The following is a 14,171-nucleotide window of genomic DNA, read 5'->3' on the forward strand; positions in this document are numbered from 1 at the left end:
ATGCAGCCTGGGATACGTACATACAGGTTCACCAACTACATATGGTCAAACATTCACTTACAATTTAAACCTTATTATTCACATGCTTTTGCAATCTACTCCAAGCTTCAAACATAATTATAGCAAGATATTTGACCACATGTCATAAACTGGTATTAGGGCATTACCAGTACATGAAATGCATCAGGACCATTTCACAAGGTTTATGCTAGTCTGATCCATCCATTTGAAATGAAGTATGGAAATTTGTATTTGATTTTTGTCCAAATGGACCATGTTATTCCAGGTTTCAAACATCAAATACTAACAGAACTAAAGTAGTTTTGTTTCTAATGCTGAAGAAGAGAGTCAGCATAAGAGAACCATCAAATTTCAGGCCCAGCATGAACTGGTAACTACTGGAAAACTAGCGTCATTGTCAATAGCAATGGACAAAAAAAAAAGCACTTTCAAATCCACTGCCAGTATCTTAAATGCCCTTTGTAAAAAGGTTTTGTGGCTAGGAAAAATATGGCTTGAGTTATATGTCCATAGTGACAAGATATACATTTGGGGGTTTAATGTGAGGTTTTCAAACACAGAAACACTGAATCAACTGGGTTGTGGAAGGACCTGTTTCACTGCCCAAGATACTAGTGCACTGCTGAAAATATGTGGATTAAAGCACAAGACAACAAACCGGGTAAAGATTAATTATTCAGCTTTGCCTCAAATGGAAAGCCTGACAGTTAAAATTTGGACACAGCAGGGTCTTCTAACCGCACAATGATCCCAAACACATCAGAACTGGTTTGGGAATGGATGAAGCAGAGTAGCAATACATTTCAAGAATAGCCCTTCCTCAACTCTGTAAAATCCAGAGACTGCGCTTAACAGTCCAGTCTGTGCCATGATGCCAACTAGTTTACATGTACTCTATCATTTCTGATAATTATATTTGTCAAAATGTCCAGTGGTAGTATTATCCACACAGAATTGTGTATTTAGCTGGTTGGTGGCTGCAAAAGCAGAAAATGCCTCAATAATTTGGCTTACATTTTTCCACCAGTTTAAAAACATAATGATTGGCCTAAAAAAGACAAACTTATTTCTTACTTACATTTGAATTATAGTTTTAGAATCTCCAACTTCTCCTCCATCGCCGATGGTTAGTGAATCATAACCAATTTCTAAGTCAAACTCTTCAAAGTTGATCTGTATAACCTGTAATTTACACAAGAAAAAAATTTGTTAAAATTCTTTAAAAAGTCTTGAAATTCAAAGAAATACTGGCCTTCATTTATTCAAATTAGATTCAATTACTGTAGGGACAGTAAATACTGATTTATCGAGTTTATGGATATTAGGTGAAATGACTATATTCTGTTAGCATTATTGTAACATTTTGCACCCCTTTGAAAATGTCTAAAAGTCTTGATATGTACAATTTAATGTGGGAGTTGGACATTTTTGTAAGTCACCCAGCGACACCAAAACGCTCAAACAGAACCATTCATGCAGTCAACCTGAGAGTTATTCAGATGTATTTAAATAGTTAAATACTTTCAAAGCATATCCACAATAAATTAAATACATTTCTATTATCAGATAAGTCACCATCTCATTTATATGAAATCCATATCAGAGCTGCGCATTTCCATAAATTCCCTTTTGGGAAAATGTTTCTGGAGATGGGTTCAATATGAAAGGAATTCTACAAAGGAAAAGTCTATTAAATGCCATATGCATTTGGTAGGGTTGACAGTAACATATTTGATCAAGCAGTGCTATAACAGCTTAAGAGTTCTCCTAAACCTACAATTCAAATACTTGCATAACACAACATATTTTCTGATGCAGCAAAGAAATATGCAGTAAACATCCCTAAACTCAGATTCAAAAAATTCAAACAAAAACAGTCATACAATTTAAAACTAATTTAAAAAGCTATTAGATTAAGACTTTATCGAAGAGTGTGTTGGCATCCTATACATCTCTGTAAATAACTGTTCTACTACAATATTCAAGAGGAATAAACACATTTAACACAGCACCATAAATCAAACTCCACCAAATAAAATTTAAGTCATTATATTTTGCTTCTCTGCATTTCCCCAGACATATCTTCTTTGGCTGTTGTTGATATATCAAGTTTAACAAAATGTACAAATCATATATAATATCAAAAAGGATAGCGTACTAAGAAATCGATTAGGCAACAGCTGCTAACATAATCACATTAATCAGTCTGCGGCAGAGAGATTTGCCAGTTAGCTACAATATTTGGGCCTGGACTTCGCCTGGATTACCAGTGGCAGGAAGAATGTGTTCATGACACTAAAGTCGCATCTGCCGATGACAAACAAGATGACTGCCTGCTCATCCTAAGGCCCTCTTTTTTCTGGCCAGGGGGAGGACAATGTCTGCACACCATCCATGTATAGCAGCCTCATTACAATGCAGAGAGAAACATAATTACCATAATAACACTAATGGACTAAGTTTTACTGCCAAGAAAAAGCCTTGTTTGCCTAGGAGAGAGCACAGTGGCACAAAGCTATGGTAGCCGCCGGTCAGAGAGGGTTCTAAATGAGTCTTCATTGGTTGATTACTGGTTATTGGTCATTTCTCTTAGTAAACACTCTGTATTATTCGACTTACTCTTAACAGAGAAACTTGGAAATATTTCTGTAGAGAGATGTTTATGGCCATTAGCTGCAATCTCTTCCTTTTAGGGTTTTTCTCAGTCTGTTGCTCTGAATAAATTAAGTAAATTATTCAACCACCAACTGCCAGGTCAAACAAATAAAATCCACAGCAGACATTTGATGCGACAGTGTCAATGAATTTTACTTAGCCCTTCATATCCCCTAAAAAAAACTGTTGCCCTGAGAAACCACCGTATTAATAAGAAGTCTAATCTTAGTATTTATACAGTTATTCTGTGAGGCTCTCAAAGGTTTCTGTGTGAACATCAGTGAAAATACAAAACATAAAGATCAAGGGAAACACCATGGCAGGAGTAAAGGTGTGAAGAAACTGCATAACCGCAGGTAACCATGTAAGGGACACACAAGAATACATTGTTCCTACTGTGAAGACGCCCGTCTTTGCCTGGTCATAAATAATAGGATGATGGAGGAAGCTAAATAATGAGCAGTCCTGGAAGAAAACCTGTTGGAGGTTACAAAAGACCGAGAGACACCTTCCAGCAGGACAATGACCTTAAACACACAGAACGACCTACACTGGAAAGAGCTAGATCAAAGCATCCTTGTGATGGAATGGCTCAGTCAAAGTGAGATGTCAAGGCAATTAAGTATTGGAGGCAAGATTTGCAAATGTAGGATCACAGATGATCCTGATCCAATCTGGCAGCTGTTTTGAGAACAGGGAAAAATACAAAGTATCAACTCGAGGGCGTTACAGCTTTTATTAGCAATGTTTGTAATTTCTGTTACACTTCACAATTGTGCATTAGTCTGTCCATATGACATGAAATCCTGATGAAATACATTGAAATATTTTTGCTTTAACCTAGCAAAATTTGTGATTGCTTAGCAACTGAAAATGTTTACTATTTCAATATTACATTGCTAAGCTATGTGGAATTTAGAAAAATGATTTGCTTTCATACCTGCTCATCACAGGATCTTAACATGACCAAAAACAACCAGAGGGTCCTTACTACATCCAGAGTAAAATAACGCAGACTAAAACCTATAAAAATTTGCTCTTCTACCTTGTTTGGATCGCTGGCAGTGATGATCCACACACACTGGGAGTTGCTCTCATACTGGATGGGAAAATTCGGTGATGTGAATGTCCCAGACGGCCCCTGCAGATTCGACCCACATGTTTTCACTGCAAGAGAACAAAATCACAAAAATTAAAAGACATTTACAAGATACAGTACTGCACAAAAGTTCCAGGCTTTCCAAATGCTTTAAATCTTATCACACAACACTGTCAGGACTGTCTCTGATCATTCCCGAAGACATTGTTTGCTGCCGGACAGTGTCTCCAAATACACAAACAGGATCATGAAGAAACATCTTTAGTGACTGAAAGAACAAGGAGCTTTGCAAAAGATATTATAGCCTCAAAAGAGCCCTGAACAGAGTTTTGCCTGTCTGTGATTACAAGGAGGGGGGGAAAAATCCTTAAATCTTCCAATTCAGACATCTCTCCAAGATGCCTGGAACATCTTGTCAGCTTTGTGCATATTCACATGAGCACTGATGCTGCTCAGCATGAACTCAATGTTTTATTATTTGTATCTACATTATCAATCATCCAACGTAATATGCTAAAGAACCCAGAATCCTACTCAAACCCAGTGTAAATATTGAAGGAAATGATGTCCAAGTAAGAGACTGCAGCCTTCTGCATTGTAATATGACTGAGGGATAATGTATTGTTTGCACAAGTAGAGAAAGGGCCTATTAGCTGTACTTCCATTAATCAAATTCTAAAGGGTGCTCCAGGTAATATGAAACACCGAAAACCAGGATAAAGCATTTTGGAATGGAAGAGTGCAGCAACAGAGGCTTTCATGCATAATTACCAGAAATGAACTTTCCTCTATCTGCATAGAGCTTATAACCACAGGCACTGCCTTAATCAAACTGTTTTATTAGCACTTCGGAAAGCCACGCTCACCCTTGCAGACGGGCCTGTGGTCGCTCCACGCAGCAAAGACTTCAGCTACGCGCTGGCAGGTAATCGTTTTAGAACCCTGCAGCACATGGTCGTCGTCACAGGTAAATTGAGCAGTTGCTCCGATGCTGAAAAGATAACAGATACCATTAACACCTGAGAAAGGCAATCAATTTTCCAAATATGACGGCCGATTAAAAAAAAAATTAATTCATTATTTATCTCATGTCACTCACAGATAATGACATATACAGTCACTGCAGCAATGTCTTCTGAGAGCACATCCAGGAGCTCTCCAAAGTGTACATACCGCCTGTTAACATTTCAGGTTTTTACCATGTACAAACAGTTGACTTTGATGAAATATTTCAAAACGTTCTACTTAAAATCTCTCATCTGTTCTGGGACAGCTAAAGTGAAAAGCAAATAAATTAACTGGGAGAAAAAATATTAAATAATAAAAAGCTCCAATACTGTTTCTGCATGAACGTGCACACCCAACTAAACTTTAAAAATATTTAGATTCAAATTTGGCATTTATTTATTTTTTTATTTGCCACTGCTATTACTTGTAGAAAAGTAAAAGTAAGTTGTCCAAGTACGATTTTCCTTTCAACTCTAATTAAGTCCATAACTTGCATACAGGTTGTGAAGTATTAGAGTTTAAATATACTTAACAGTTAATACATTTACATTATATATTACAAACTTTCCCAAAGGATGAGAGTGGAGACTTTGGAGAGACATCGAAGAGGCCAACAAAAACACTAAAAAAGCTGCGGGAATGTTTTATATTTACTGGCAAGTGACAATCTCCTGTAATTTTGGATTTCTGGACTGATGAGTTTGGCTGCAGAACAAAAGTATTCCATCCAATGCAAACTCCCAGGCCTGACTGGCTCTGGAAAAAAAGCTAAAAACAGTGCAGGTGACAATTCCAAGGTGATATGTTTGACATAAAACACTGAGCAGCAACACAATCACCCAATGTCAGTTAATTTTAGTGAGAAACTGTTATTTTATTAAGACAGCTTAAATTATGAACAGTTCAAAATAATAATCAGTTTTAAACAGAAACCTTTAGTGGGCTGCTAGAAAAATAAAGAACTGTTCAACTATTCACTATCACTGTAAATCTAACTATACGTCCAAATCCAAGTAAAAATGACGTCATAAGAAGAAATTATAGGTTTGGAAATGGATTCAGAAAATCTGCGGTTTCCTAACAAGAGATGTCATCAGAATCTGAGACCTTCAGTAAACATTTAAAAGCAAAAGACAAATAAAGAAAAAAAAGCAACCAACCACAGCAGCACTTGGTTTTAAAAAACACAGTAAGGAGAGATGTGTTGTTTTGTCCAGTGTGGAACTTTTATCTCTTATGTACAACAATGATACAAAAACTGCTTTGTTCTTCTGATGAGTATTCACCTCATTCATTCGCTTCAGCTACTTTCTTCTTCTCCTCCTGTGAGCCGACCCTTTTAGACCAGCTCCCTGTCACAACCCCGCCACCATAAAGATGCTTTGGTGGAAACTTTTCATCTCCAAGAAGAAGGAAGGTGTTGAGCAGAGCTATAAGCAGTATGTGCATGTGTGCCAGAAAAGAACGACTTGCGTTCATAGACATTGAGAGGTACCTCAAAATTTTAAGGGTGTGCACTTTCACGCAGTCAGATCACTGTATCTTTTATTTATTTTTTTATTGTATTTGTAGATTAAAAGCATGAAAATGTTTTAAGACAATTTAACATGGTCTCATTGTTTTTTGACATCACAAATGCCTGTCATTTACAGGGTGTATATCGACACACCTATAGAAGACGATAGGATCTAGCATCTACTGCTTTATAATTAAAGAAGGCATTTCATAAATATTTTAGGTTAACATGGTTAGCAAGAGACTGGACACAGTCATGGTAATTATAATCCCGATAATAGCTCCTGTATCCTTATTAGCCTCTTTTGTCTGTCCACATCGTAGCTTATTTGCTTCAGGTAAAAAACATCGACTAACCTGAAGTCAGAACCAATCCGTTTGCCATTCTCCGGCTCCCCTGGGTCAGGACAGTAATTAGACACTTGTTTGATCCCCCCTTCATTCACTAAACACAGGGAGAAGGACCAAGAATGTGGCATGTGAGGCGCTTTGATTCCCTTAGACTATACTTTCAGAAAAAAAGCAATTTCCATGAAAAAAAAACACATTCAAGGTATATATATATTTTTTTCTATTTGACCTCTCCTCTGGATGCAAGAGATGTTTCATTATGTGTTTCATAGGAGGATTGTGCTGAATTCACAACTGTTTCAGGATGGAGCCAATGCCGAGTTAAAATAAAACTATTTTACCTGAGCTAACAAATACAAAGGAAAATCTATCAGTGCCCAGAAGGGATTAAATAACCTTGAGTTATTGATTGTGGGAAGAAACAAAACCCACTCGGTCACACTTTTTAAACATAATTATAATTGAGATTAACTGGGAAAAGCCATTGAGAATTTGTTTTAGACAGGATATTAAGGTGGTCGGGTGAGTGAGACAGATAAACAATGTAAAATGTTTATGGATGTTATGATTGGTGACCAGTTAATATCGCCCAAAATTAAGATAATAAATCTAGTTGAATTAAACTCACAAAATGTATCACATATTGATCAGTAGTCATACAGCTACTCAAGACATTTAGTCTTATAGCTTTTTAAAAAAAACTAAAATCTAAAAATGTATTTATTTGCCAGCATCCCTTTTACTCTCATACTGTTAAATAAGAGTTTAAGTTTGAAGCACAATTAAGTTTTATCTATCATCTGGGCTGACACAGAGTAGTAATCAAATATTAACAGTCAGCTTGGATAAAATCTTTGTTCATGGAAGAAAATCTCTGTTTGGGAGTTTGAATAGGTGGTCTGTTGTCATTTCAAAATGACAGCAGCATGACGGCCGACTCAGCGCTCCCTCGAGAAAAGATGACCTACGACAAATGTCAAGCAGGGTCAGAACTTTTCAGGGAAAATCACGCACTGTTACTGCTGCAGCATCAGATGTGCTATTATTATCCTTTCTTGCCCAGCCATAAACGCTTCTGCAGTTGCTCTCCCTTCTTTCGCCTCCATCTGTTAAGCATCGGCCTCTAACAATAACTAACACCAGTGGCTTGCAGTTCAATCCTTTCTGGGCTGATATGTCTGTCGAGCCTTTCTAATGTTGGTACTAATGATTCTGCTGCAGCAACAAGTTGCAAAGTCTGGCATCTTCCATTGTGCAGTGTGACAGGTGACGCTACTAAATTACACTGTCACAGTGTGACAATTTCTTTCTTTTCATTTTCTTTTATAAATTGAATGGAGAATGCCTGGCTTTAGAGGCTGCAAACAACTTCAGGCAGGGCAAATGTTCACCTTCTAGCAGGACACTGTCCTGAGAACAGTAAAACCTACAATAGAATGGTTTAGATGGAAAAGCATGTATTCATTTATTCAAAGTGCAGGGGGACTGAATACATATGCATGACATTCCTTTCAGACATCGTTGTACATTTTTAAAAGCATATTGCTCTCTTTCCACTTAACAAGTTAGTACTATTTTGGACTGAACTGCCACAATAAGGTCTTGTAAAAGGCATTGAGGTTTGTTATTGCAGTGAGTCAAAAAGTGAATGTTTGGGAGGAATTATTACCTTTGTAATTAGAACTTTAATATTGTGAAGTACGCTAAACTCGATACAGTACATTTTTTCCATTTAAAAATGAAGTTGATCAGCTTTGAACCTAATTTTTCCAGGTTGTGGTGCAGTTGTGGGTTCAATTATGGGCAATAAATCCACAAAGCATATGAAGCATTTCCTCTTTGTATTTTAATGATATACAGCATTGTCTCATGGAGAGGATTACAGCCCTCTGCATTATTCATGTTTCCATGGAGTGCTGAATCTATGATGCGTAAGGTAATAAAGATTACAACCTGTTATCATCCAAGTCTTTAGCACTCCACTGAGTTAAAGGGAATAGTGCTCCAGATTTATGTTAATGACTGAGCTCTGCGAGCTATTACAATGCATTCTGTTTTGTCTGAAGAGTACACAAATCACCTGACAAGGGAGTGGTCACTCATCCTTGACTGGTGCTGTGTGTGTGTATGCGTATGCCACACATAAGTCATGTGTATCGCTTTCATATTTATGAAGTGAAACAAGGCAGAGTTTAGTCCAGTTTACCCTCCTGGTGCAATGTACATAACTGGGACTGATTTAGTCCCAATTATATACATCCCAGTTAGGGTTGTTAAAAACAATCTTCATTTTTATCAGGACAATAAGTCCAGGATAGCATGGGAAAATGGGCCATAAGAAAGAAAAAGAGACTGCACTTCTGCAAAATCTAGTACTGTAGCTTAATTCCTTTACCAAACGATGCAGCAAAGAAAGAGACAGAAAGAAACAAAGACCCGGAAATAAAAGCGCTACATAAATAAATAAATAAATAAAAAGAAAAATCCAAACAATGACGACAGTTTCATAAGACAAATAAAAGACTTACTCAAAGACAGTTTGTTAGTGTTGTCCTTTCCTGGTAATACTTTTACCCCTCTGGATTTAAGCTCTCCAGAACTTTTCACTGGTTGAAAGCAATGGAAAGAGTTCATTAGATAAAAGAAGTTACAGTATTAGATGTGAGAAGATACAGTACCAATGTTTCTTTCTCTTCAAAACACTTGGTCTTGCAAACATCAAAGTCCAACTACTAACGCTGTGCATGTTTTTTTTAGTTATTGCCTTGACAATTCTAAAATTAAATAGTTTCATTTTTAGTTGTTTGATTGTTTTCCTTTTTATTCTTCTTTTTGTCATTTTGTACAAACAATGGATGATAACTGATTGGAAAGACCAGATTAAATATTTAAGAGACATAACATGGTGAATAAAAGAGTATGCCAACGACGGCTACAATATGTATCTTAATGAGGTCTAATCAAAGACAGCAGGGGACACGTTGGAGACAAAAGCTAAACAATGCAAGTGGAGGTCATCATCCAACAAATGGCTAGCAGCAATAAATGGTATATTAAGCTAAAACAAATGGATCTGAATTTAAAAGTGCTAGGACAAGGTCTCTCCACTGCACATACAAAACAGAATCATGGTTAGGCTTTTTATTGAAATGCAAAAAGCTCATCTCTGCAATCTGAAATTATATGTTTTCTCAGATATGCGAAATGCTTTGGCAGGATACACCAAGGTGTTTTAACTCCTAGGTTTACTGCATGTTGTTCCACATTTACCAGGCATTTGTAATAGTTTATAGTTTCATATCTACTTTAGGGGCCAGGCTTTGCAAGCATATGCAGTACATACACCGTAAAGTCATGCCAAGAACTATATCAGGGCAATGGATTATAGCGCTCATAAAGTTGAATTTTCCAGAGGGTGAATACAGTATCTACTAAACAAATATTTGATTAAGACGATCTTAGTCTGAGGCTGAAAAAAAATCCTGCATGCCCTCAACAAAGGGTGTTAATCAAACTGTTTAATATTCAGTTAAAGATCAAAAACATGTTTTGTAATTAGCCTTCAGAGTGTTTCTTTTTTTTCTGCGATGATCCTTCCTGATCAAGGAGGGGGGCTTTTGTTACAGTGTGCTAATGAAGTAACTGTGTTTTACCTTGATACTGAGCCCTGAAGCCTCGATGGCGGTGGTTGCTCTCCGTTACAAAGTGCAGCCGCAGCCAGTTTTTGTTGCTGATGACGGAAGCTGGAATATTCTTTCCAGTCAGCCTGAAAGTGAAAAGTTATATATAACAAAACATGTCATATACTTGAATTTCAGCACATCGTCATAGCCATTTGATTATCTGCTTCAGTTTTACTCCACCACCAGACCTGTTCAAATAAAGGGAAAGGTTAAAAACAATCTACACAGGAAGGTAGTTTTTGCAAATAAAAAAAGTGATCATGGTTCAAGATGAAAAGTGTATGTTCAAGTATGTGTAATATAGTTTTAACAATGCATTTTCTTGTTAAAAAATACATATTGTGTTAGTACAATATATATTTGTCAGTTTGACTGAAAAAAAAAGACTTATGCTCTCCAAATATTGAAAATTGTAAAAATGAGCTAACATCATACCTATAAAAATGATTAGAACAAGAAAAGCATGCTCAACTTGTGACAGTTCTTATTGCTATAACATTTCTTATTTTAGCATAAAGTTAGTCTGGGCAAAGACAAGCAGCTTAATGGCTTAGGCAGTGAGAAAATGTTAATTATATTGTTTTGTAAATATTTTGTATAATAGTTTGATGTATGTGAACAGGAACAAATCAAATGTAATAACATTGAAAAGATATGATCCCTCAAATAAAGTTTATCGTTATATAGCTAAATTTTTCTTTTGCCTGTGTAAAATCTCAAAAGTTACATGAATCCCCAAATTACCAATTCAGGCAGGAAGGTGCTGAGAAACAAGACAAGAAAACAAGTCTAAAAAAATTCCAGTTTTTCTGAAAGATTTTTTGTCCATCTAAAAGCTGTGTAAACTACAACAATAAAAAAAAAAACAAATGAGGTTATACCTCTATCTTTTTTGGGGGGGTAAATTATTGAAGTTGCTCATCAGTATTAAGAAGATATCATTGACAAATGCATGCAGACAGTGTTTTTACCCAGTAACTGTGTTAGTATTCCAAACAGGGAAAACACCTTGTGTTGAGTCTAAGTTGGTTTGTCATTAAACGCGTCTTAACAGTTTTGTCAAAACAACTCTGTGTGACTTAAAGAGCGCTCAGTTTTTCTCCCTGCTTCTTTACAGTGTGTAGTGCAGGATCAGGAAATGCTCTATTATCTCTGAGGTTTAAAGCTGCCAAGGGCCTTCTCGTATGGTGGGCTAACAAGCTTTTTTATTGCCTTCAAATCCTTACAATATGTCTTGTCATACCACAGTCAATAGAACAACAATGTCATTGTACAGTTTAAAAAGATACTTCGCACACGTCATAGGAGGGGCATTAGTGATGTTGAATCTCATGAGTCTTGCGTTTTCAAAATGGCACACACACAAAAATAAATAAACAAAACATCTAATCAGGGTGTGTATGTGTCTTTACTTAACTTTCATGGTATGTATTTAGGCATTTACAGTTGATAAAGTTTGATGCAGTTTTTTTGGCATTTTCTCGCCCTTTACTACCTCTTCCTTACCTCAGGGACAAAAAGACAAGCAAACTGGTGGAAGCAAAGAATAGAAAGTGGCATTTAGAGAAAAGGAAAGACGAGTGCCATGATTGGTGGGAATAGTGAGAGAATGTGGGGACTTTTACAGTCGGCGGCCATTGCAAATTCTAGAAAAATCATGCTATCTTCCTTGAGATGTCTTCTTGTTTTATTTTAAATCTCTCTCGCTGGGATTTTAATCTACCATCTCAGAGAGGAACTGGGGTTCTACAAAGTAATGCATGCTAGATTTCTATTGAGTTGCTGACCTAAATATAATTTTTGATTATCAGGTTTTAAGTCCACATTATCCATCACAAATGATGAGAATGGCACCTCCTAAAGGGAAATGTAAAGGTAATCAATTTCCACATAAATTTGACCTTTTCCCTCGATGTGTAATTGATAAAATGCTAATATCGCTACAATATACATGCATAATAAAAAACAGCCACTGGCCTGTAGCTATAGGAAGAAAAACTACAATCAAGTTTCCTGCAATGAAAACTAAATTTTCACAAGACTTCTTCTTTCAGAGGTCTTAATGATATGGAATCAATAGAATAGAGCTGCTTCCATCTAAGAGACCCACTGATTATATCCCAAGAAGGAAGTGATGGGTTGAATTCAAAGCTATATTTTTTCACAAAGGAAAATGTGTTGGAGAAAGGAAATCACGATAATCTGTCAATGACAAGCAATGGTGTAATAACACCAAAAAGCATGTTAGGCGTTGAAGTGAGAAAACTCCCTGTAAAAACAACGAGGTGCACAGTAATAAAATATGCCAGGCATTGATATTGGTTGCAGAACACCTGCAACAATAAAAAAATGCCTACCACTATATGTAGCTCCTGTCTTAGTATTGACACAAAGGAATATAAATACACTCACATTGAGAGTCCACGCAAAAAAGTGTTCAATATTTTGAGTCCACATGGTATGTTTTAGCAATTTTTTATGTAATGATTTGAGCCGTCATGTAAGCAAACACAAAATTAAACATGAGAAATGTTTCATTTCTTCAGACACTGAAGAAGTTTTATTGAACTCAGGAGTGTTTATTGATTTTAGAGCGTCTGAAACCTCAGGAATAAGCTGACAGATTTGGAGTCTCTGGTTTTGACAGTGGCAGAGGGTCTAGATACAGTAAAGTCATAAACTGATTCTTATCCTTGGAAGATTCAACTCTGAAAGTATTTGAGTTCAATCAAGAAATCTGCTTCTGAGGCAGATGTATTTAAAAAAAAAAAACAATGTAGAAGGATGACCAGTATTAAAAACGAAATGAAGGGTCACACATGCTTCATGCATGTTTTCAAAGATGTTTTAATGACTTACTTTGTTGAATTCATTGAGGTTGGAAGGCCTTTTGTTCCTCACAGAAAACATGCTCGTAAAATCAAGATTATTTTACTCCTAAATCTGCCATGGGTATGAATTATTTGGGGCTTAGCTGTATTTAACAATTTTCTAGAGTTTTCAGATAATTGTTAAAACATTCTGGACACTGACGAGAAGTGAGAGTCAGTTTTTTTGAAAATTACTTTTTAATTGTGTTCCACAAATCAGTCAGACAGATTTGACAACCAGACTTGCACCCTCACTTGCTTTTACAGTGATCTTTAAGCATCTGAAGCAACTGACATCAGTTCGATTTCGAAATATATTCCCCTCAGATTAGAGGATATTTTGATGAATTCAGATTCTTTAGATCTTTAAGAACATCATTTTATTTGTAAAAAAAAAAATACAAATATCATTTTGAAAACTAAGGCATTTGAACCACCTGCAAGGTGTTCAGTACAGAACATGGATTTAAATAATCCATAAAAATCCATTAATAATAATAAAAACAAAAGCCAGTAAATTTCAGTGCATCTGTGGTTTTTCTAGAAAACCAAAGAAAAAAGTAATGCCAGAAATACATACCTTGAATAGTAATGTGGTAAATTTAACAAAATGTATGTTATTTAAATATAGATAAAATTGTATTTCTTTTTAGAAATTCAGATTTTTTTCTTTTAGAGTAAGGAATGAGTGAAGACAGCTGAAAACTTTTTATACATTTCCAGACTCCACACTAATTGAAGAAAACCAAACGTTTCTTGACTTTTTAAGACTGTTTAAGAACCCTGTAAAAATCTAAATTAATTAGGACACACTTTTCCTTCCATGTCAGACATTTAACCTGTCAGCAGGGATTAAAGCAGGGATTAATTGGGTTAAGTTGTTATGTAATAATAAAGGCTGAGTTCTACATCACCTCAGCTGCTCCCACTTCTTCCTAGAAGGTATAATATTACAGCTCAGTGGATGCT

General features: G+C 36.1%; 1 protein-coding gene across 4 annotated transcripts in view; it reads right to left on the bottom strand.

Moving 5' to 3' along the window:
• Window positions 1-14,171, bottom strand: part of LOC103478352 (CUB and sushi domain-containing protein 3-like) — a 244,833-nt gene that overhangs the window by 165,856 nt on the left and 64,806 nt on the right. For 3 of the 4 annotated variants that reach the window (XM_008432116.2, XM_008432118.2, XM_008432115.2), the window contains exons 6-11: window positions 10,303-10,415; window positions 9,178-9,255; window positions 6,656-6,743; window positions 4,642-4,766; window positions 3,722-3,843; window positions 1,100-1,203 (exon numbers count right to left, since the gene is read on the bottom strand). In XM_008432116.2, the coding sequence (XP_008430338.1) occupies window positions 1,100-1,203; window positions 3,722-3,843; window positions 4,642-4,766; window positions 6,656-6,743; window positions 9,178-9,255; window positions 10,303-10,415 (630 nt within the window). The remainder of the gene's footprint in view (window positions 1-1,099; window positions 1,204-3,721; window positions 3,844-4,641; window positions 4,767-6,655; window positions 6,744-9,177; window positions 9,256-10,302; window positions 10,416-14,171) is intronic. The other variant, XM_017309426.1, reaches the window with a different exon arrangement.

This window comes from Poecilia reticulata, linkage group LG16 (genome assembly GCF_000633615.1).
Source record: "Poecilia reticulata strain Guanapo linkage group LG16, Guppy_female_1.0+MT, whole genome shotgun sequence".
Lineage (NCBI taxonomy): Eukaryota > Metazoa > Chordata > Actinopteri > Cyprinodontiformes > Poeciliidae > Poecilia > Poecilia reticulata.